Raw genomic sequence first — 23065 nt, forward strand, 5'->3', positions numbered from 1 at the left:
TGAAAGTGTTTCTATTCAACTGTGCATATTACAACTCAAAGTATTTGATTAAAACTCTTCATTTTAAATTCTATTTTTGTTTGTTTGATTGGAAATTATTTGGAATGACCTTGTTGATGATTGGGGCTCTATACATAAACTTTCCTTGCCTTGGTAGTGGCCACTCTTTCTGTGGAATGAGACAATCGTTGGGGGAGAGATGTCAGGATATTTTCAGTCTCACAGTCAGCAGTTCATATGCATCTCAAAAAGAAGGAACATTTCTTTAAGGACAACAATGGAAAAATAAATAGGGAGAGTACACACTTAAAAATTAAGAAGTAAACAAACAAGATTCAACCTTTATGATATAAACTGATATGATATGAACTGTACAGTGACCTACAATGCAATTCATCCTGTAACTGAACACAAGAGTGATATGCGACACCACTGTCTCTTTTTCCTGCACACACACACACATTTGGATGTCCGCGTGTCCCCTCTTACTCCAGCGCAGAACATCAATGGCGAGGTGGTGTACCGTGACAACACTATGTATGGTGTGGTGAACAAAGCTGTCATCCTAGAGTGTGGTACCACCATACCTGACATGTACATATGGAGCTTCACCAGACCCGGCACTGAAGCCATCAAAGCGGTGGTGTATGACTTGGGCCAAGGTCCCAAGATCCAGAAGCTGGCCCAGACGCTTGGGGAGCTGACAGTCATTTCCAAAAGTGCCGACATCAGCATCGACAAGCTCCCTGTGGCAGCACATGGCCTCTACACTTGCCAGGCGTTCTATGACCTAGAAGACACGCCTAAGGTCTACTACTACTACGTGCACCTCAACGTCAGAAGTAAGTCCTGGAAGAAAAAACAAATATGACACAATATTTTTAATTTGATTGGAAAAATACCAATTTTGCTTACCTTTGACCTCAGTCCCAGTCACAAAGCCGCGCCTCCTGGTGAGCGATGTGTCTCCAGTGGAAGGTACGACAATATGGATGCAATGTAATCTGGACAATGGCACAGGGCCGATACAGTACATGTGGCAACAAGAAAGCCACCATGGAAACATCTCAGCGTCCGCACAGAGCAACACCAGCGTGGTCAACATGACAGATGTGAACCGCAACCATACAGGGTGGTACCGCTGTCTTGCTAGTAACGCCGTCAACAGTGAGGCCTCGGATCGGATATGGCTGGATATTATCTGTGAGTGGTTTGTACTATGAATATGGAAAATCTTAAAAAATATGTAGTCCACACTTTGAGAGACGTCTTGCAAGGGAGCAATGCATTGTGGGCTGAAGTCATGGGTTGGTTCACTTGCTAGTTGACCAGAATAAAATTGCATATTCACATCACGGTTGTATCATAGCTGTAAAAATTGTCTTCCCCAGTTGGTCCAGATATCCCTCAGATCGAAGTGACGCCGTACACTCTCACCGAGCGGGGTTACTCGGCTCTGGAGCGAGAGACAGTGTCTCTGCAGTGTCAAGCTCATTCCAACCCACCCAGTCAGTACGTCTGGTTCTACAACAACTCTCAGGTGTACAGCGGGCCGCAGTTCACAATCACCAAGGTCCTCCGCATGCACACGGGTGACTACGCCTGCCTGGCGCAGAACACCTACCTCAACACACGCTCCAAAAAGACCATCAGCCTGACTGTCTACTGTGAGTCTGAACTTTGTGACAACCTTCTTGGATGACACGGTCAACACTTTCAGTGTTTCTTGGCAACTTCGCCTTGGGACTTCTGTCTTGGAACTGTAAATGGATAATCACCATTTACAGTTCATGACACGATCTTCAGAACCCTGCAGTTCCAATTCTATTCTCTGTCTTGATTGGAAAACATCTTTCATCTGTTTTTCCTTGTTAAACACAAATAAACACAAACACAAACCCGAGTGTGGAGGCCCTCCAGACAGATTCTTCCGTTTGGACCATCGGGGGAACTTGATGGGACTCTCTGGCAGGTACTTGCTGTCGTGTCACAGCCATGGCAAGCAATGGTCAGTTACAAAGACTAGCGCTTGGCATTCTATTGGTTTTTCTGCTTCTTCATTTCGGGTGCTCTCACTGTTGGTCCAGTTGTCCTTAATGTGTTTGATGCACAGGCAGAGGTAGTGAAAGCTGCTGGATGCTGACCACTTATTATAATTCAAATGCAGCTACTACCCTCTAGTGGTGTTAATATAAACCACATCAGGAGTATGCATAGATTCAATCTGGGGACCAGAGGTGGGTAATTGCAAAGAGGCTTTTACAGATGTAAAGACTTGTTCTTAGTACTTCCTGGTTAGTTTTACCATTATAACAACCTGCCCAACATGGGTGCACACCTTAACAAGTTCCTGCCTTGCTCACCACCCATGACCCCAGGGGGAATATCATTGCCTTGTTACGCTGCATTTTCTCCTCAACAGATCCACCAGATGGTTCTCCTTCCTGCTCCATGGAGCCAGCCCTGAATCACACCTCCCTGAGACTGCTCTGTTCCTGGACGGGCGGTTTCCCGACCGCTTCTGTTCACTGGGCCGAACACCTGAGACGTGCAGGGCAAGTCGAGGACGACAGGGGGCACACCAGCGGCATCTTGCTGCCCTCTGAAGGCCTTGTTTCCAACAGGAGCTTGTTTAAGTGCATGGGTTCTCACCCTGTATTGAAACAACCAGTGGAGTGCAGCACACGTGCATGTGAGTGCACATTACTGGGAACATGTTTGCTATTGAAGCATTGAACCACTTCTCCTCCATTAGATCTCCCTGCTTCAGAACCGGCGTGTTTAGCCTACGTGACAACCAACAGGCAGTATCTCATGTTGTCCTGCTCTTGGGACGGAGGGACCCCGAACGCTCTGGTGTGGTGGGAAGGCCCTGGTGGCCATGGAAAACCAGGGGAAGAGAATTCTAACGTTTTGATCCTTCGCTATGGAACAGCTCGTAGTGGGAAACCCTACACCTGCCACGCAAAACATCCACTTCTGGTTCAAACTAAGATCTGCAGGCTCACACTGGGTCAGTGCATTTAAATAATTGAAATATAACCTGGTACATTTTACAGGTAAGTAAATAAATACTACAATATAAAGAAATACAGTATGTACTCTTCATTTCGCTTGCAGAGGCTCCTATGTTGCTAACGCAGCGGAGTGTTGTGTCTGTGTATGAGGGGGCCGACGTGCAACTCTCCTGCAACCTGAGGGCCAACTACTTGCCCACTAGTGAAATAACTTGGTTCAACAATCACGGTTTGGACGTTCAGGACACGTCCAAGTATACGCTACTTCGAACATCAGCGTGGGCCAACCTGACCGTGAGAGACACAGATCAGATTCAAGACAGTGGCGAGTACAGGTGTTCCTCCTCCAATGCTGTGGGAGGAGCTGACCTCAACATCACATTAGTGGTCAAGAGTAAGATTCTAAAGAATATATACAGCAGCTTGCTTAGCTGATCCTAAAAAAAAATTGGTCTCTTTCTCAGAACACCCAATGCCACCCAACGCCACCCTGCTCAGGGTGACCTACATCAGCCGGCACCGCAATGAAGTCGAGCTGCAGTGGAAGATCGAGGGTGAGGCCCAACAAGGCTGGACCGGTTTCATTGTGCAGCACAAATGGGTGAACGAGCTCCCGGGGAGGAGATTAAGCGGCAACGATTCAAAAGAAGACAGGGTTGGTCCCTCAGTTTGGCATCATAGTATCATCCAGGACCCAGATGTCAGGATTCAAACAGTGGGGAGGCTGACACCCACAGCTAGATACCAGTTCCGTGTCACTCCTTTCAACCACAGAACCATCGGGCACCCCTCTGCTGCAATAATGCCAGGTACAAATTAAAGAATCTGATGAAATACACTAGAATGGTACAAAATAGAGTACATACTTTTAATTTGCTAAAAGTACCAACTATCAATGTGATTACTGTGGCAATGGCTTAACGTTGGTTCTTTCTTGTTATCTACTCAGGTGAAAAGACCCAACCCTAAATTACACACAATCACACATCCCACTCACATCCTTCCCTGCCTGCTTTCTTTCCACTTTCCCTGTGTGCTCCTTTTTCCTTGCATACGGAGCAAATTTATCATGTGATAGAAGCTTGAGTCATAGATACCTGAGGGAATTAAGGAAATATTGGACATAGATAAGCCTACAAGACATTGTATGGGAATTAGCTATCGATATGAGGCCATTTATACAATAAATATCAATTATTAATTAACTGTTAATTAAATTAATTAGAATTTTTTAATGTTTGTTGATGGAATTATTTTTTCTGTATGCAGTTGCATGTAAAATTTTAGAAATGTGATACACGGCATGCAGAAATGCAATGCGCAGTGCATTACTGCATGGCATGCATCACATCATTTCTGCAAAGAACAACAGTACAAGGTAGCTGCTGTTGTTTTCCATGGAAAGTGTCCAACTTGGAAAATTCACACTAGTCAGGACAGGACAGTAAATTTCAAGAAAATATATTTATGGTATATACTATCATATGTAGCTTTGTTGCGATGGTGTAACTGTGATGTGTTGCAGCCGAGCCGCGCTCTACTAACTACCCTGCTGTGATCGGAGCAGCAATAGGGGGGATGCTCTTTGCAGCTATTGTCACAGTGCTGCTGCTCGTCTATATAATCCGCAATCGCAACAACAACCCTCGTGAGTCCTACACACCACACACACACATTTTTTTTGTGAACACACTGCATTAAATGGTTCCCTATTGCTTTCACACAGGACTACATGACATGCTGTTTGGCCTGTAAGTATAAATTACAGTATATGACAGTATGTCCCTCACATATAAGCAACAATTTCAACACTGAAAACTCTAAAGTATATCCACGTTTGATTTATTTGCTATTATCCCATCAGAAATACACTATAATAAAAATGGCTACTGCGAGGGCTATAGTCATTCTTGCAAGACACTGTAAACAAAATAGTCCCTTTTCGTTAGAGGTGTATTGAGGGCTCCAAATTATTTCTTTTCAAGGCAACACAGCCAGTCCAGAGAGAACATCAACTTCCCTGAGGATGAGATCGTCAACGGGACGGAGGGGGAAATGGGCGGTTCATCTAGCCCAGGCAAGATTGCCACACAATGGCTGGAAATGCTATTTCCTGACACTACACTTTCCTTTGGTTCACTCATTGATGCTATTTCCTCCCTCAGGTCCAACACTGGCTTTACCCAGGGCGTCGTCACCCTTAACCACCTCCCCTACTGCCGGCCAAGCCCCTCCCACAGGAGACGACGAACCCGTCAATGTCACCATTACTGTCAAGGCAACCGGCTCCTAAAGCACGGTACTACTGGCAAGGCCGCCTAGTAGTTTCCAAGACTGCGACAATTCAAGTGTCTAATTTATTTATTTACCACTAACTGTCTGGCATATACAGTAAACATCCTTTTTGAATCTTTTATTTCAGTACTATGTTACGTGACAAAAGAACTAATCAGAGGTGTCACATCTTGACCCACATTGGATCAATAATAGTGTGTTAAATTAATGACAACGTGGAACACACACGCAAAAAACAGTACAAGCAAACGGCTTGACGAGAACACAATAAAAACGTAACAAGAACAGCTAAATATATACATGTTCACATTCTCGGTGTCAGTTCATGTTTGTTTATATTCACCAGAGAGGTTATATGACAGGATGTGAAACCTTCTGCGTGCTGATGATGTCACACAGCTTCTGCTTTATCTTCACGAAGAGCCGCTTGAACTCCAGACCGTCGCCCTAAAGAAACACACACAATATGCTGACACAGTGACCGTGATAGAGGATAAACAGGAAGATATTGTATTAATGGAATTATTTAAATACTAAAAATTATACTAAAAAGTAGAGATGTCCGATGATGTGTTTGTTTTGTTTTTGATCGGAGATCCCACCAATAAAGTGCTCTGTTTTTGCAGCAGGTCGGAAAGTAAACAAAGCCATGTTAGCAGTGCGGAAGTACTGCTACCACTTGCAATGTTTACCATTTCAAGGGGTGGTACTAGCAGAGCTGAATTCAATACCAATAATAATATTGGATCGGATCTGCGGCCAAAAAAATCAGATCGGGACATCCTTACTAAGAAGCCACCTTGGACAGTCTGAAGTCTAACAGCACTCTGTGATTCATTTCCAGCAAATGAACTTTGAAGATGAGTTTGTTGTTGCGCTTGTCCAGGGTGCTCACTGTCACCTGAGGAACAAACAGAGGGGGGAAAGGTGTTTCAATTCTAAATTTAAATTTGGGGTCCCACTTTCATACAACCACAGGAATGGAGTGGTAATGTTTCAGCCTATAACTTTCTCAAATACTCCACATAAATACACAGAAAGGGCTGTGCAATAAAATGGAAAAACATAGTAAACATTACTGTATAATAAGTGAATATAAAGCTTATATAAGACACTAGATGCTTTCCTGTTGCAATAGGATTTACTTCCTGTTCTATGGTCATCATCACACTTTCCCTGGTTGCAGTCACTGGTATTATTCAGTAGTGGCATTATTAAAAAAAAAACAACTAACAATCAGGCCTTAAAAATGCAAAGTAAAATGACAGTTTTGAGGTAAAACAGCCAAGAAGAAGCAGGGAACTGGCTTAAGACCTGATAATTAAGCAACAGTCTATTACACCCTCTGCTGGTTCCTATATAGCTGGCAGCACTTTAGAATTGAAGTCCACATGACTAAAATTGTGAATTAATATGATGAAGGTCCTGTATAAAAAAAAAAACATACCTGTTTGGTGCAAGTGAGTTTGTAGCCAAGGGCGAGGCCCTCACATGCATCCTTTAAGGAAGCCAGCGAGGCGTCAGCACTCACAGTCGTGAAGAAACGTGTCAATCTGCGCACTAATCTCTGCCATGGTGTCTGTATTCACAGGTTGAAGAGATTTTAACATTGTCCATTCTCTTCAGACTAGAAGCAGGTTGGTTACAACGCTGGTTAAATTATGCTGCAAAATACAAACTATGAAATTAGTTTCACCCGATGTCCGTATCAATATATTATTGTTACCTAATTCAGACATCGAAATTCAAAGAAATATTTTAAGACAGTCCGTGTCACCTGACTTGCTCCCGGTGTCCCCAGCAGCTGACTCCCCAGCAACATGTGCTCAGGTTTGGTTGGCTGGGAGAAGCTGACCTGACCGTCCATCTGGCTGCTGAGCAGCGTGGCTTCCCTGCCTCCTGCTGCCAGGTCCGGCTGGGAGCTGGAGAACTGCATCTTGTCATCACTGTAGGGAGAGATCCAGACATGTAATGCTGTCATTCCAGAAACATACATGGATGCTTCAAAAAAGCAACAAATATTAGAAATACACCTGTTAGCTCGAGATATGACTGCACCATCGTTTCGAAAGCGTTGACTGGCACCTGAGCTCAGGGAACCTGATGGCTGCTTCACACCTGCACAAAAAACATATTAATTAATATCTATACAACATTCATGTTGACTTACGACTGATGGGGACTTGCCTTGAGTGAACCAGCGGTCTTTCTTAATGTCTGCAATGGTGATGCGTGCTTCTGGTTTGGCTAGCAGTAACTTTGACAACAAACCTAACAGAAACATGTGGCAAATAAACACGGTAGCACGGTTCATTCCATTTCCATATTGAGGACTTACAAAGAGGCATTGGCTGTATTTTCTTCCAAGGAGGCAGGTATGTTTTCTTCTGGAGCCAATCCGAATATTCCTGACAGATTTCAGAGGGCTGGTCCCATGGCAACTCTGGACAAGACATGAGAGACAAACATCTAGAAAAAAACCATTGCTGATATGTATTATGCAACCAAACTGTGATGTCAATTCAGTAACTACCAATGATATCAACTACTTCCCGGTGGCAGAATAAAGGCATTATGCAAGATGATGACTCAGCATGTCAGTAAGGCACCGACCCAAACACTTTTGGTACAGTATTTACCTGATAGAGTACCATTCTTTGGTATGATTTTTACTATACTAACCCGAATACAAGACAATGTAGTGGTAAGTTACCGGGACATAAGTCACCCCGGAACGATCGATAGGGGAGGGGTTGCCACAGGGAGGCGTGGGCGCAAGGGACGGGGGTTTTTCGGCTTCCTGTTGTGGTTGTGAGACGGGGCTTTCATGTCTCATGTAGCGAAGAGTTTTTCGGCGCTTCACAGGTGACCCCGATGTGAACGCCTCAGACTCCAGTTCTTCGGCGCTTCACTGGTGACCCCGATGTGAACGCCTCAGACTCCAGTTCTTCGACGCTTCAAAAATCTCTTTTCTCCAAGATTCTTTGCTGTGTGCTAAATAGATACTAACGTTTGGGACTATTTTTTCTAACAAGTGTCTGTGTTGCTGCTGTATTTCTCCTGGTCACTTGTGTGTGTGTGTGTGTGTGACAGGAAGAAAAGCTCTAACTTGCTTGGGGAGAGGTAATTTGATCTCACCTGTTGTCTCTAGACCCCAAATATAAGACTACCAGACTATTTTCTTGGGAGTAAAATCTCATTTTTTTGTATAAACTGCATAAGAGCAGCATAAGGGTGTGATCCTGTCCAGTGGTTCTTTACCTCCAGCCAGCATTGCAGTCAACACAATCCCACAAGCCCAGATGTCTGCTGGCTGAGCTTTGTACTCGGTTTGGCTCAGCAGCTCAGGGGCAACATAAGGAAGAGTCCCGCAGAGTCGGTTCAGTGGTCGCTCTCGTCCTTTGAAGCGAAACATGGTTGCTAGGCCAAAATCAGTCAGTTTGAGGTTGTCTGTGAAGTTATAGCACAGTAAAAGTTTTAATACATAATAATAATAATACATAATAATTCCACATATGAATGTAATCTTACCTTTGTCATCCAGCAAAATGTTTTCCGGCTTTATGTCTCTATGAGTGATGCCCATACTGTGGAGGTACTCCTGTAAGATGCATGATGTGACTAATGTGTAATACAGGCAAACACTAAGACTTTCTTTTGCTTCTCTTACCACTGCGGCTATGAGCTGCTGAAAAAATCTGTGAGCGTCTTTTGCAGCCATTCCAACGTCAGGCTCTAAAGACAGAAGAAAAGTTGTAAAGTCATATTAATGACTCCATGGTCACTTCATTAGGCACACTAAACTAAACAAAGGAACGGCTATTGATGTAGTCTGCAAACTACAACCAATAATAAAACATATTATACAGTATATTAGTATCAAGTGTCAATATTATCTTTGAAAAAAGGTCATTTTAAGCATTAGCATTAAGCATTGGATCTCAATACATTTGTCATTCGTCATATGTATGTCTCACCAATTCGGTCGAACAGTTCGCCTCCTGTGCAGTACTCCAGAAAGAGGTACACAGTAGGTCCTTCCTTGCGATGGCCAAAAAAACGGACTATGTTTTGGTGGTTCAGCATCTAAACAAAATAGTGCACAATGTTATTTACAGTATTTCAGCCACTTCACAGCTATTTAGACAGACGGTTGTGTGTTGACTTATTTTCAATGGATAGTAAATCTATTCAAATCAAAGATGACATCTTGCCTTGTGTACGCAGACTTCCTTCTTGACATTCTCTGCACATTCTTTGGCTTGAGAGGTGTCAATCACTTTGACTGCAACTGCCTCTTCAGTCTGTCTATTTACCAGCAGTCTCACTCTGACCACATGAAAGAAAAACAAAGATCAGCATCAAAAGACACAGAAATAACTGAAAGAGGGCTCGGCTGGAAAAAAACAGTTACACAGTTGTCCCTGGAGAGCATATTTATATACTGTATATCTGATTTGATTAAGGGGAAATACATGACCTTGTAAACAATTACAGAAGTATAGAAGAAGTGTATAGCTTTGTTTCTTCAATTTATTGTTAATTTTAATGGCTGGCTCCCACTTCAAGTATGTTATCTAAACAATACAATGGACATGACAACATGAAAAACCTAAATGCCATAGCTATTGATGCAAGAATTTAAGTGATAGTGGGTTATTATGGTTATTATCAAATGGTTAGATATATGTTCTTAAATTACACTCTTATGAGCCATTTTAGCTGGCATCATTAAAATTTTAAAAACAAATGTACCTTGAGTTGTACCAGGCATTAAAGGGAAATAAGTCCTTTTGGGCTTGTGATCAGAAAACGGAATACAAATGTAAATAATGGAAAGTTATATTTTGATTGATGTAAGAAATGCACTGTAATGTTTCATATTTTTGCCCAAATAACAAAAAATTAAATAAAATAAAATAAACTGGTGTAATAATTTTCCCATGACTGTATGTATGTAATAAAAGGATAACAGCCATCCATGCACTGTTAAGCTTCTTTTTAAGTATCCAACATAAATATTTGAATTGGAAATTGCTGAAGATGTGAAACAATAAAATATACATACTCTCCATAAGCTCCTTCACCCAGTGTCTGAACGAGGTCCCAGTCCTGTACAAACGGCACTGCCATGCTAAAAACAGAAGCACGCTTTATAACGGACAAGAATCACTCTCCCTTATTATAACTCCAGTAATCTAGATCAAAAAGCGTCAACGTAATCTGGGCAGCAACGTGAAAGACTTCGCTTGCCAAAAGTGATCAGTAACTCGAAAAGGCAACAAAAATGTCTTCTTCCAAGTAGTCACGTACCTGCAAACTGTCATTCACGGCAGGTTTTTCCAAATGTTTAATCTCTTGCATGTGTCTTCAAACAGCAACTATTTTAACGCATAAATAAAATTGGCGCGTTGCTGTTTTTTCCGGTTTTTGGTCACTTCCGCTTCCGCTTTTAGCGTATTTCCGGTGTACTTTCTGTTACGTTTGACATACGATTTAAAAATTAAAACTGTACTAATTAACTTAAAACACATCATTAAATTTAAATTTTATTTAAATTTTATTTAATTAAATTTAAAATACATCAAAAAGTAGTGGTATTATTTAAAAATGAACGTATAAATACAATACATTTTTGTAGCGTAATGTTTTTGTCCTGTGTTTTATTGTCATTTTAATCATAATAACAAACTTAATCACAAAATAAAACAACCAGGGCAAGACATGAGAGAGAAGAATAAATGGAAAATAGAATAAGAATTGATAAACACATAATTATGGAAGAGATCTGGTCAAATTTGTAGTGTAATAATACACAATGAACAATAATAACACATAAGTATCCTACGGATTGCTTACCTTTTAGTCATTTGAATAGGGGCATTGTCTTGTACATGTTTTATTTTGGCATCCACTTTTGGAGGAGATGCATGGGAAGTTCCTGCAGGGTCAGCTGAACCTGTGGGAAGGACGATCAATACCCAAGGCAATGTGTCAACAATTGTGCCTCCATGTGTGGGAAATGATGAGGCAAGTGTACTTTTTGTATTGCTTGGGCAAGTGATCACAAGGTGGGAAATTCACCTAATTAATATGATAATCATATATACAATTAAATGATGTCTTACACTATTAAAACAATTGATTTGAACAGTGGATTATACTGTTTGTTATGTTATGTATGATGAAGAAAGCTTTTCAACTGATCACTATCCCATCAACAATGACTAAAGGTTTTACTTTCATTTCTGTTGTACCCAATATATCGTAACCAGAAGATGTATTTCAACGTGTTTTCTGTTTTTTAGACGCATACTATTGATCTCTTTTTATTTGTCCACAAGTTAATAAATAACATTTTGATTTGGGGTTGTCCGATGCCTTTCTCTATGAGCATCATTGCGTGAGTTGATAAAAAGCCATCCCCTGCTAAAGCTCTCAGTTCATTTGTTTCTTCAGCTCAAGTTTCAAACATGCTACTTTCTGTCAAATGGATTGGTCTGGCTGTCGTACTTTCATGTCTCCTAATGGGTGAGTTCACAAATTACATTTGGGCTTTGTTAAAATAAATGTACGTAGGTCAACTTTGACAAAAGATATTAAATTTAATAAGACACACATTTGCTCCCATACGATAAGTTTTCCCATTGAAAACCACTGAAAATGTCATTTTTTTATCACATCGTAAAATAAAACAATCCTTTCATATCTTAATTTACTACTGGTTTTCATTTTTTTTTCACCAAATGGGGCTACTTTTTCCCCATTCAAAATAAGCAGCAAAATATTCCTTGATGTTGAAAACAATGCATGAAATTGCATGAAATGGCCTGATTATAAAATTAGTAAATACTCATTGACATGTCCCATCCTGTATTTTATAGAAATTGTTGTTTTTTATTTAAAAAATGAATTAACATAAATAGTGAAAAAATATGATACTTTATATTTTATATATTTATTTCAGGCTAAAGCAGTTTTACAGATTAAAAAAAATATTATTTTCACAGCAGTTGACATTTTTTTCTTATTAGGGACAAATGAGTGTGGATTTAAAAAAATAGATTTGTATTTACTTGTCATCACTACTGTCAAAAGCTTCTAAATACACAAATTGCTGCATACTGGAAGCCAACTTGTGTGACTTTTTTTTTTTAAGGTGGACAAGTGTGGTGTGATTGTACAGAGGACAATGTGCATATAGAGGGGGGTTATTACAATCTGACCAAGGGACTAGAGACAGGCAGCCTGCTGATCTACCACTGTCCCGAGGGTTACTTTCCATACCCCGCCCAGAAGCGTGAATGCCAGTTCGATGACAGCTGGAGCCAAGACTCCACAAGTTCTGCTCCTCAGAAATGCAGGAGTGAGTAGAATCTTGAAGCTGGTGATCTTTCCTGAACTGCTCCATGATACATTCCAAGCCTTTTTTTTTGTTGCTACAGTGGTGGAATGCCCGGACCCCCATGTCCTGATGCATGGAATCGTCTCCCCTCCTCAGGAGAGATACTTTGTTGACAATGAGACTACATATGAGTGCTACTCTGGATACACAATGCGAGGCTCTTCCAGGAGAGTCTGCTTTCCAAATGGCAAGTGGAGTGGTTCCACTCCAATTTGCAGCCGAGACTGTGAGTCTACCCTTTATTTAATTTATCCATGTTTACTGTTCTTTGTTTGACTTTTTGTATTTATACCTACCACAGCAGGAAACGATTGTGCTGATCCCGGCATCCCAGCTGGCGCCTATAGAAGGGGGAATTCATTCCGAATTGACGACAAAGTGAAATACAGCTGCAAGAGCGGTCTGTTTCTAGTGGGCTCCAGCGAGAGAACGTGCCTGGAGAACGGCCAGTGGACTGGCACAGAGCCAGCGTGCTACTGTAAGCCAGAAACCTCCTGTAGAACACTCACACTTAATTCACTCATTCTAGAAGTTACATGGGATCCTTTAGAATGATCCATTCCTCAAAACTGTCTGATAACACCAGGAACACCGTAAACTCTCCAATTATCGGCTCTATCAAACTGCTGAGTCTCCTGAAGTCGCCAGATATGTGGTCTACAAAAGATAATAACCATCAGGGTGACATCATACATCCTTTTCTGATTCTTCTCTTTACCGTTCCCACTCAGGAAGTTGTCATTGAAGATATTCCAGACCTTAAGTTTGACATAAGTTGACAAAATGTTGATGATAATTCCTTCTGAGCGGACACCAGGTATTTCTTTGTTCTCCCAGATGATTTGAATTGTGGTTAAAGAAGTTCGGAGCCGTTCAGTGCCACCCTCGGCCATCTCTGTGTGGAGTTTGCATGTTCTCCCTGTGCATGCGTGGGTTTTCTCCGGGTACTCCGGCTTCCCCCTCCTAGGTTAATTGGCGACTCCAAATTGCCCATAGGTGTGAATGGTTGTTTGTCTATATGTGCCCTGTGATTGGCTGGCGACCAGTCCAGAGTGTATCCCGCCTCTCGCCCCAAGACAGCTGGGATAGGCTCCAGTACCCCCTGCGACCCTCGTGAGGATAAGCGGTAGAAAATGAATGAATGAATGAAGTTCGGAGGCGAGGTCTGGGTCTGCATTCATGTTATCAAGGCCCATAGTGTTTCCTTTTTTAGGGAGTTAATAGCTGAGATAGTTTCTACTTTTGTTGGTGGTTCGATGCCAATTTCAGGGTCATGTTCTGCATGCTGGACATCCGTTTTTTTGTGGGAGGCGGTCTCAGTTGTGTTTGCCATTCAATATTTTGGTAATCTTATGACTACTGTGTGTAATGTGCTCGTTAACGTGGATCATTGTTTAAAAAATGAAGTGGTTTTCACATTTTGGAAATAACTGCTCCCAACTAACGCCCTGTTGGCTTTTACTGTATAAATTATTTTCTTGTGTAATTCCCAGCCATTAAAAGCCTGTTTTTTTTTTACATAATGTTTACTTTAGAGGGCACTGTTTTAACAGTTTTTAGGGAGTCATCAAGTGAGTCATGTGCTCGTTAGTTACATCGGTTAGTATTTGTCATCCAAACTTTTGTCTTTTTTTGTTACTTTTTTGTAACATTTCTTTCAATAATGAAGTCTTTTTGTCTCCTCAGACAAATACACCTACGATACTCCGCTGGAGGTTTCAGAGGCCTTTGGTGGTGCACTCAAAGCCAGCCTCACCACTTTGGAGCCAACTGGTAAGTCACATGTTTACACTTGGACATGACAACATGTCCCAAAAGGAATGATTTGATGATACATCATCGTGAAATTGCAATATGCCAATTACACCCAGTTCATGCTCTGTGATAGAAAACATTACACTAACTTTTTTTGTTTTAAACAGATGATACACAGGAGGGAAGAAAAATCAAAATATCAAAAACCGACAAGCTCAACATCTACATTGCGGTGGACATTTCTGAGAGTATTGAAGAACAACATTTCATTGATGCCAGAGATGCTGTCATCCAACTCATCGCCAAGGTAACACACAAATACATTAGTCCTCAAGGCAAATAAGTGAAACACTACAAAAGTCTCCACCAACGACACCAGATTCTCAACCACTGTGACACAGCTCATTAGTGTGCCATGGGAAATTATACAGTTTCACTTGATTGGTTAAAGGGTTATTATTTATCTACTTTGTTCATATATATTTGCCAGTGATGTACAGTATTTTGACAGGCAGAACAATTACATGCTGTTCCACTTAATGGGAGAGGGTGCATAATTGACCTGTGTATCGACCTTTTGCCATTCACAGAACAGAATTAGTCATGGCATGCTTGGTGGGATGCTGTGAGATTTTTATAATGTCAAATATAGTGGTGTGAAAAAGGTTGTAAAGTCGGGACTCCAGCAAACCACAGTGAGAGCCATTATCCACAAATAGCAAAAACATGGAACAGTGGTGAACCTTCCCAGGAGTGGCTGGCTAATCAATATGACCCTAAGAGCACAGCGACGACTCATCCAAGAAGTCAGACCCCACAAAAACATCCACAGAAATGCAGGTATCACTTGCCTCAGTTAAGGTCAGCGTTCATGACTCCACCATAAGACAGACAACAGGAAAACACTGCTTGCATGGCAGATTTCCAAGACCAAAGCCATTGCTGAACAAAAAGGTTTGTCTCAATTTTGCTAAAAAACAAGCGTTTCTAGCAAAAGTTTAACTTTTTGGAACCACGACATGTGGCGTAAAAATAACGCCGCATTTCAGAAAAAGAACATCATACCAACAGTAAAATATGGTGGTGGTAGTGTGATGGTCTGGGGATGGTTTGCTGCTTCAGGACTCGGAAGACATACGTAAATGGAACCACAAATTCTGCCGTCTACTAAAAAAAATCCCAGAAGAAGAATGTCCGCCCATCTGTTTGTGACCTCAAGCTGAAACCAACTTAGGTTCTGCAGCAGGACAATGATCCAAAACACACCAACAAGTCCACCTCTGAATGGCTGAAGAAAAACAAAGTGAAGACTGAAGACAAAGTCCTGATCTGAATCCTATTGCGTGACCTTAAAAAGGAGCTTCATGTTGGAAAAATCTCCAATGTGGCTAAATTACAACAATTCTGCAAAGACGAGTGAGCCAAAATTTCTTCACAGAGACTCATTGCAAGTTCTCTCAAATGCTTGATTGCAGTTGTTACTGCTAAGGGTGGCCTAACGACTTATTGGGTTTAGAGGGCACTCACTTTTTTGGATTTTCAAGCTCACTTTTTCACACCACTATGTACATTGACTCAATTGAAGTTTGGAAACACTGAACTACATAGTCCATAATGAAAAAGTTTTACAGTATTTTTTTTTTAATAGAGAAGGACGACTCTTTTAATATGTTAAACTTGAAGAGTCAGCAAATGTGCTGCCGGTTTAAGAGATGCAAGTTGGACTGTAACTGGCTCGGCTGACTGTTGTTGAAATGGAGATGGTTTGCTGATGGACCCTGGCCACAAATATGCTGACTTATAAAAATGATTTAGTGGGTAGAATGACCACATTTAATCAATCAATCAATGTTATGAAGAATAAAAAGATACGGTTGACTCTTATTAGGCTTGACATCTCATCATTCACTCGAATGGAGCTTTTGAACTTTTCTGATGAATAGTTTTCCACCTTTAGCACCATCCAATAGACATGTCGTACCATTCACTTTTTTCCTTATATACTACAATAACAAAATAAAAGAAATCAATGTAAATTAAGACCTGAGTAAGACTTTTCCTTAATCGATAGAATGAAGTGTATGTACAGTAACATTGTACAGTATATTTCCTGTGCGGCATTGAAGTGTTTGGCACACCTTCAGGAGAACATTTGGCCCAAAACAACATGCGCAATCAGGGTCTCATACCATTTAGCTGTCATGGCAGCATCCTAGTACAAGTGCATTTCATTATGAATTACACATCATACTCCTGATGCTCTTTGCTTGGCCCGAGTTCCTTGGCATGTTTTCAATGCAGATGGCGGATGTTGTTTTGGCTGATAAATGACTCATTTACAAAATAACAGGCATAAGCACTCTGTGGAAGAAATTTCTCTGCAATTTGCATGTGCTTTTATGCTCATTATGAAATATATGTGCTTTTTTTTCTCCTTCCCTCCCCACAGATTTCATCTTTTTCCGTGACTCCAAATTATGAGATCCTGTTTTTCTCTTCTAATGTGTACGAAGTTGTCAACATTGTTGATTTTTTGGATGGCAAGGCCCAACTGAGCACAGTGAAGACTGATCTGGAAAATTTTAAAATCGACAGTGAGTTCATATTATTGGAAATGCTGCCTGATTTTGAGTTTTAATTTAACCGGGTTTGCTGCTCTCCATCGACAGACAGAGACACCGCCGGAACGAACCTCAATCTCGTATTTATGACCATCTTGGAGCGCATGGCATTTATAAAGCAACGGACAGGGGAGGATGGCTTTAAGGAGCACCGTCACGCAATTATTCTTTTTACAGATGGTAACTTTATTCACCTTTGCCATTTCATTCCAAAAACATGCTAGGTTAATTGGCGACTCCAAATTGTCCATAGGTATGAATGTGAGTGTGAATGGTTGTTTGTCTATATGTGCCCTGTGATTGGCTGGCAACCAGTCCAGTCGCCTCTCGCCCCGAAGACAGCTGGGATAGGCTCCAGCACCCCCGTAACTCTCGTGAGGATAAGCAGTAGAAAATGAATGAATGAATATATGTTAGGTGTGTTCTCAGACCACTCGTGCTATTTTATCCTAATATATAAACCACAAGGGATGCTGGGTAACTTCCTGTTGTGAAAATGTGTGAGTGGTCTTCCCAGCATGCCTTGCGGCTATATGAAACAGTATTGCTTAGCATGTATATTATATGTGTGAGCATCTATTTCAATGCCCGCATAGTTATACAGTTATATTGTGTGTTCCACATGTGTTGTGGAAGCCATTTTGGTTCACAAGTTTTTTGATTGCAGGTGCTTACAACATGGGTGGTACACCTGAGCCTACGGTGCAGAAAATAAAGAACATGGTCTACATGGACCATACTACTGACAACCAAAAACCATTAAGAGAAGACTACCTGGGTGAGTTTGTTGAATATAATATTATGTTAGGGGCTGTTCTTAACTGTTACTTCTTAATTTCAGACATTTATATTTTTGCCATTGGCGCCCAGATCTTCGATGATGACTTAATTCCTCTTGCCGTGGGGACGGGTGGGGACCATTACTTCAGGATGAGTGATATTCGTAGTTTGCAGAAGACGTTTGATGATATTATTGGTGAGTTTGTTTATAAAATCACCAGATTTGATTGCCAGAACAACAGGCTTTTATTGCAGGGTTGAATTATCTGACTTAAACAGGTTAGACCAGGGGTCAGCAACCTGCGGCTCCAGAGCCGCATGTGGCTCTTCAGACTCTTTATTGTGGCTCCCTTTGCGATGCTTGAATATTTTTAACACCCGAGTGGGGAAAATGCACATCTTTTGTAATGAGTTTTAAAAAATCCAACTTTGTCTGAGACCATGAATGCATCCTGAGTGAGTTCTGACTGCTATCCAGTTCAGTACATGAAGAAAAACAGGTAATACTTACCTACAAATCTAAAAAATAAATTCGAGATAATTTAAAAACAGCGGCATGGGAACTTGTTTTTACGTTTACAGTAGTTTACACATACATTTATGTAAGTTTATCTCCAAAACTAGCAAGAGTACTCCAACTCGTCCTTTCTTATCTGAACTACTTTGATACCCCCAAATTCCCTCCAATGTTGTTTTAAACATACTATATGTTTTGCGGCTCCAGGCTATTTTTCTTCAGTGGGCATTGGGTAAAATGGCTCTTTTCATAGTAAAGGTTGCCGACCCCTGGGTTAGACCATCCAAGATAGTTATTAAATGCAGAGTTATGTGGCTTTCCTCTTCCAGATGAAGAAGAAGTAAAAGGTTTATGTGGTCTTCACAAGGGATACAGAACCAGAGATAGAAGGGAAAACTATCCATGGGTGGTATTTATTGTCATTCAGGTGAATATTTCCCGTTTTTTGCTTGTCGTGACATTCCACGGTGCCTTCATTGAATGAATCATTTGTTTCCCTTTGACTCTTTAAGAACGAGGGAAGAGTCATGAAATGTCTGGGCTCTCTGGTGACGCCCAAGTTTGTCCTGACCGCCGCTCACTGCTTCACTTTTGGGGATCTACCTCGGCATGTCACAGTTGACATTAACGATCAGAACGGCAGAAGAAGTAAGAGTTGCCAGAGTCCAAAGTTGACCGCTATTATTTGTCTTTTTGTGTTTAACTATTAACTGACTTTTCTAATCTCTGTCCGACAGCCAAAAAGGTCAAGAACTTCTTTCCGCACCCAAAATTCAATGTCAAGGCTAAAGTTAGTGAGGGTGTGGAAGAGTTCTATGACTACGATGTGGCTCTCATTCAATTGGTGGACTATGTGAAAATCTCCTCGTTCGCCAGGTACTCCACAACATTTAGATTCAACTCATTTGGTTAAAATAACAAAAACTATTTGCTCCTCTACCCCGTTCAGACCTATTTGCATACCTTGCACCCAGGAGACCAGTGATGCTCTAAAACTGGTGGGTGAATCCACCTGCAAGAAACAAGGTGAGTCTTAAATTATTTTAGACTATATATTATTGTATTATTATTATTATTGTTATTACTTTCTGCTTTTTCACATTTTAATTTTACCTTTAACATCCAGTGGCAACCGGTGACTTGTACCCCCTAAATTAGAAAATATAGTCGACTTCACGTCTTAATTTTTTTCAAAGTTAATGATTTGGAGTGCATGACAGGGTAAAGGAATATTTATCTCTCCTTGACCACATGGTCATTTATTAATTTACATTAGTTACCCATTGTGTATTATGATTAATTGGTTACAGACTCCAAGTGAGTATAGAAAACCTGTTATAACCTTCTAAGTTGTTTACTTTATTAGAGCCCTCTAGACATGCAATAGCACCCCTATAGTCACCTTGAATGTCTTATTATTGTAGATATAATACCAGAAAATAAGCCATTTAAGACAATAGACGTGTGTGTTGCTGCAAATGTGTCCCGGTGACATGAAGTCTGTGTTTGTGTGTCTCACCAGACATTACAGTAACAATACTGACACCAAGTGACCAGTGTGGAATACTACATATCTACTTATATTTGTTTTTTAGTTCATTTAGCGGGGCTGCACAGCGGATGAGTGGTTAGCGCGCAGACCTCACAGCTAAGAGAGGAGGGTTCAATTCCACCTTCGGTCATCTCTGTGTGGAGTTTGCATGTTCTCCCTGTGCATGCGTGGGTTTTTCTCCGGGTACTCCGGTTTCCTCCCACATTCCAAAAACATGCTAGGTTAATTGGCGACTCCAAATTGTCCATAGGTATGAATGTGAGTGTGAATGGTTGTTTGTCTATATGTGCCCTGTGATTGGCTGGCGACCAGTCCAGGGTGTACCCTGCCTCTCGCCCGAAGACAGCTGGGATAGGCTGGGACTTGCATAATTTAATCACAAAAGATGTCAAATGTACTTAAAAATGCATATTTTCTGACTAATAGTAGGTCATATTCAACAACATGAACTTTTGAAGTTTTTCCTTCCTTCTTTCTGCTCTGATTGTGTACTAAGGCACTCGTAATTGCACTCAAATTAACAATTCTCTCATCTCAACGAACAGAGCAGCTCCTGTTAAAAGATCATCTTGAGAGGCTGACTTTCCTGACACGGACCGACAACTTGGTCGATGATAAAGACGTACATGCTAAACTTGGCGATAATGTAAGTTACTTTTCACTCTGTTTATGAAAACATCCCGTTGAGCTCTTATTTACTTTTCTGATGGAAAAACGCAGAGGGATGAATGCATTGCACATGCATTGGAGGCGCCGGGCATTACCACAAAAGACCCCAAAGTTCCTGTGACTGACAACTTCCTGTGCACCGGTGGTCTGACTCCCTTCAGAGATCATATAGCATGTACAGGTAGGTTCCCTTTATGCCTTTCTCATCATTATAAAGCATTATTTGGAAGCTGTATTTTCCACTGAGATGTGTTTTTTTTTGGATGGCAGGTGACTCCGGAGGAGCTGTGTTCAAAAACTTCGAACATCGCACCGTGCAGGTGACATCTCTTGTTCTTGTGTTGCCCACATAAAAGAGCTACAGTAAATATACAAAACCCTTCAAAGGTGTTTGACATTTACATTTTTGCCATTGGCACCCAGATCTGAAAAGTCAAAAGATGCACGGGGCCACTTTGATATTTTTACATATTTTTAATTAATTTGTATTAAAAGACTACAATATTCCCTCATTTAACACAGTTAATTGGTTCCAGACCTGACAAAGGGTCCACGAAGTAGGATTCTTTCTTTATAAATATTTTCTATAGTAGAGAATAATATTAGAGCCCTCTGGACATGAAATAACACCCACAGAGTCACCTTTAAATTCATATTACACAGTACAGTAGGTATAATCAAAGAAAATAGGACATTTAAGACAACTAAATCTTGTGCTCGTGTGTTGCTATAAATGTGTTCTGGACATGTGGACAGGAAGTGTGGATTACGGCCCCCCGTGTTATGATGATGAGGATTATCGTTGTTGTTATTATGTTAAGCCTCTGACTAACCACATTGCTTGCTTGTATTAAAAACAAAGTGTCACTGTGAAACTCGGCAGACAATTCTATCCAGCTAGCTAGTTAGCCACAGCCGTCAACAGCTCGGCAAAGTGCGTAACGAAAGATGCAAGAGAAGTCCAACACCAATACTAGTGTTGATTCTCGCGCCAATACGGAACCAAGTGCGTTCCTTGTCAATACGGGTGTTGGGAACCATACGTGACACAGCACACTCATGTCATGTCACCACCACATGGCGATCGGTTTTTGTGGTTGTCGTTGAAAGGCATTTATCGGCATATTACATTTTTTACAGAAATCGTCAGATCTATTGGAACATTCCTAGTATATGAGTTAAGTGTTTATATATGAGTTTTCTCCCTCCCTCCCTCAGATTGCAGTGGTCAGCTGGGGTAGTCAAAATCTGTGCAAAGGCGGCGGTGTCGTCGAGTCTACAAAGAAGTCCAGAGACTTCCACCTCAACCTCTTCAGTGTTGTACCTTTCCTTAAATCCATCCTTGGAAACGACCAACAGGATGACTATGCACCGCTGGAGTTCTTGAAGAACTAAATGCCTGTATAATAAATGGAATATGCTATGTTCATCAAACAAAACACATTTGCATGTATTTTTTTAAACATGATGCTGATGTAAACACTGTGGCAGAAAAAAGGATTAAAGTGAAAATGCTGTTTTCGATGTGTAAACCTCCATTATTTGCTGTCAAACCAGCAGAGATCATTCACTGTGGGTGGAGCCAGGGGTCGATTGGGTGGAGTTAAGGAGGTAATAAACAACAAACGTAATAACATTTGGTTGGTTCTAGTTGTCAGTGGTCTCAACCTGGTACCTACATTTTTCAATGGCCATTAAGTCATGACTCACTTTTATTTACAGCATACATACATACTCAGAATCACATGTCCAAATTGCATTTTAGAAGACTTTTTAAACCATTAGCTGCCGGGCCACCAGAGGGAGCTCATGAGCTTCTTCCATTCATGGCAGTCATTGGCCAATGAAATCCTCTTCTGGAAGTAATGTATTATGAATAGACATTAAAAAATGGTTTGTTTTTTTAAACTAGTATTGGTACTTACCGTGTATATTTCCTAGCTACCTTTTGAGTGTTAAGTTGATGTGTGATGATTTTAGCGTCCTTTGTAAAATGACAGAGAGTCAGACTCTTATATTGAGTAATGACTACCTGCCATTTTTGAAGGGTTGACAAGTTTGTCGTGACTTATAGCTCGTGATTGGCTCCTGCTAAAAAAAGAGCTACTGATTCGCAAACGGCACAATATTTAAACAATTGGTAGTAGCTTTGAGGTACAGAACATGCCACGAGATTAGAACGTGGTCAGAAATTAGCCGCACTGCTATATATGACGCAACGTTCAAAGTTTAAGAAAAAAATTGCAGTTTATATTCAGTTTATACAACAGGAGATGTTGTTCAATAGATCAATAGTTCATTGTTGTTCTTATCTTAGCGTATATATGAGCTATATAAATAAACTTGACTTATACACCAGAAATTACGGTATTCTTATTATGTTCATTATATTTGTCCATAGGTATGAATGTGAGTGTGAATGGTTGTTTGTCTATGTGTGCCCTGTGATTGGCT

General features: G+C 40.9%; 3 protein-coding genes across 5 annotated transcripts; 2 read left to right on the forward strand and 1 right to left on the reverse strand.

Moving 5' to 3' along the window:
* Nucleotides 1-421: 421 nt before the first annotated feature.
* vsig10l2 (V-set and immunoglobulin domain containing 10 like 2) lies at nt 422-5416 on the forward strand. The gene is made up of 11 exons (XM_078787941.1): nt 422-842; nt 928-1203; nt 1392-1667; nt 2423-2692; nt 2756-3013; nt 3121-3411; nt 3482-3826; nt 4543-4665; nt 4744-4768; nt 5003-5094; nt 5183-5416. The coding sequence occupies exons 1-11, from the start codon at nt 422-424 to the stop codon at nt 5308-5310; spliced, it is 2505 nt and encodes an 834-aa protein (XP_078644067.1). The 3' UTR covers nt 5311-5416.
* On the reverse strand, nt 4700-10783 carry chek1 (checkpoint kinase 1). Of its 3 annotated transcripts, none has more exons than XM_078787765.1 (14): nt 10626-10783; nt 10381-10446; nt 9527-9641; nt 9290-9398; nt 8983-9047; nt 8844-8913; nt 8574-8762; nt 7651-7755; nt 7500-7583; nt 7346-7430; nt 7090-7258; nt 6760-6891; nt 6101-6213; nt 4700-5759 (listed from the first exon to the last, which is right to left on the reverse strand). In XM_078787765.1, coding segments are annotated over exons 1-14 (1317 nt in total). In that variant the 5' UTR covers nt 10640-10783; the 3' UTR covers nt 4700-5758. The 3 variants fall into 3 exon arrangements, with proteins under 3 accessions (XP_078643891.1, XP_057942265.2, XP_057942264.2); XM_058086281.2 differs by having other exon boundaries at nt 4711-5759; nt 6112-6213; XM_058086282.2 differs by lacking the exon at nt 6101-6213.
* A 905-nt stretch (nt 10784-11688) lies between these two features.
* Nucleotides 11689-22135, forward strand: cfb (complement factor B). Its single transcript, XM_058086273.2, has 18 exons — nt 11689-11843; nt 12472-12678; nt 12758-12943; nt 13019-13195; nt 14404-14490; nt 14640-14779; nt 16922-17066; nt 17142-17273; nt 17761-17871; nt 17935-18069; nt 18720-18817; nt 18903-19038; nt 19128-19266; nt 19340-19416; nt 20488-20588; nt 20663-20792; nt 20882-20931; nt 21830-22135. Exons 1-18 carry the CDS (start codon nt 11786-11788, stop codon nt 22004-22006), a joined length of 2286 nt encoding a protein of 761 aa, XP_057942256.2. The 5' UTR covers nt 11689-11785; the 3' UTR covers nt 22007-22135.
* The last annotated feature ends 930 nt before the right edge of the window (nt 22136-23065 follow it).

This window comes from Doryrhamphus excisus, linkage group LG21, assembly GCF_037039965.1.
Source record: "Doryrhamphus excisus strain RoL-2023G ecotype Guam linkage group LG21, RoL_Dexc_Guam_v1.1, whole genome shotgun sequence".
Lineage (NCBI taxonomy): Eukaryota > Metazoa > Chordata > Actinopteri > Syngnathiformes > Syngnathidae > Doryrhamphus > Doryrhamphus excisus.

Excerpts from the sequence above, each read along its gene's own strand:
- vsig10l2 (XM_078787941.1), top strand. The coding sequence starts at position 422 with ATGCGACACCACTGTCTCTTTTTCCTGCACACACACACACATTTGGAT. Across the intron at positions 843-927 it reads CGTGCACCTCAACGTCAGAA|TCCCAGTCACAAAGCCGCGC; the intron begins GTAAGTCCTGGA and ends CTTTGACCTCAG. Across the intron at positions 3,412-3,481 it reads CATCACATTAGTGGTCAAGA|AACACCCAATGCCACCCAAC; the intron begins GTAAGATTCTAA and ends TCTCTTTCTCAG.
- chek1 (XM_058086281.2), bottom strand. Across the intron at positions 9,399-9,526 it reads AGGAAGTCTGCGTACACAAG|ATGCTGAACCACCAAAACAT; the intron begins GCAAGATGTCAT and ends TATTTTGTTTAG. Across the intron at positions 7,431-7,499 it reads AGACCGCTGGTTCACTCAAG|GTGTGAAGCAGCCATCAGGT; the intron begins GCAAGTCCCCAT and ends TTTTTTGTGCAG.
- cfb (XM_058086273.2), top strand. The coding sequence starts at position 11,786 with ATGCTACTTTCTGTCAAATGGATTGGTCTGGCTGTCGTACTTTCATGT. Across the intron at positions 17,274-17,760 it reads AATTATTCTTTTTACAGATG|GTGCTTACAACATGGGTGGT; the intron begins GTAACTTTATTC and ends TTTTGATTGCAG. Across the intron at positions 19,267-19,339 it reads AAAATCTCCTCGTTCGCCAG|ACCTATTTGCATACCTTGCA; the intron begins GTACTCCACAAC and ends TACCCCGTTCAG.